Raw genomic sequence first — 438 nt, 5'->3', positions numbered from 1 at the left:
AACCTCGACGGCGGCGGTTTCGGTCGCTCCTTCCCCGGCGCCGTCTCCGCCCTCCAAAGCTTCGTCCACATCCTGATCCGCGATTTCATCCGTAAAGGGATCTTCTCCCTGCGGGGAAAAAAGACGGGAGAGAGACAAAGAGTCATCGAGCTGCGGCGAGGCAAAGGGAATCTCCGCCGGGAAAACGCGGGAGAGGTTTTTTTGGCAACCGAAAACCGGCTTGGCGACGGACGATTCTTAAAACGGCAGAGGAAAAAAAAAGCCAAACCAAATCCGTCGTGGAAAATCCCAGAGGATTTGCAGTGAGAGAAGAACCCCGGGAAAAAAAGATCCCGCGCCGGGAAGGAGTGGAAAGAATCGGTTAAAAAAAAAAAAAAGCAAAAAAAAAAAAAAAAGGAAAAAAAAAAAAACCCCCCAAACCCGCCGGGGGCCCCGGGG

General features: G+C 52.5%; 1 protein-coding gene across 1 annotated transcript in view; it reads right to left on the bottom strand.

Moving 5' to 3' along the window:
• The window catches only part of AKAP8 (A kinase (PRKA) anchor protein 8), a 36,063-nt gene that overhangs the window by 10,365 nt on the left and 25,260 nt on the right, over positions 1 to 438 (bottom strand). Inside the window, exon 15 of the mRNA XM_009322795.1 lies at positions 4 to 108. Within this exon, the coding sequence (XP_009321070.1) occupies positions 4 to 108 (105 nt within the window). The remainder of the gene's footprint in view (positions 1 to 3; positions 109 to 438) is intronic.

Source organism: Pygoscelis adeliae, unplaced genomic scaffold, assembly GCF_000699105.1.
Source record: "Pygoscelis adeliae isolate BGI_AS28 unplaced genomic scaffold, ASM69910v1 Scaffold434, whole genome shotgun sequence".
NCBI lineage: Eukaryota > Metazoa > Chordata > Aves > Sphenisciformes > Spheniscidae > Pygoscelis > Pygoscelis adeliae.
Note: the sequence above shows the minus strand (reverse complement) of the source record. Positions and strands in the feature narration are given on the sequence as shown.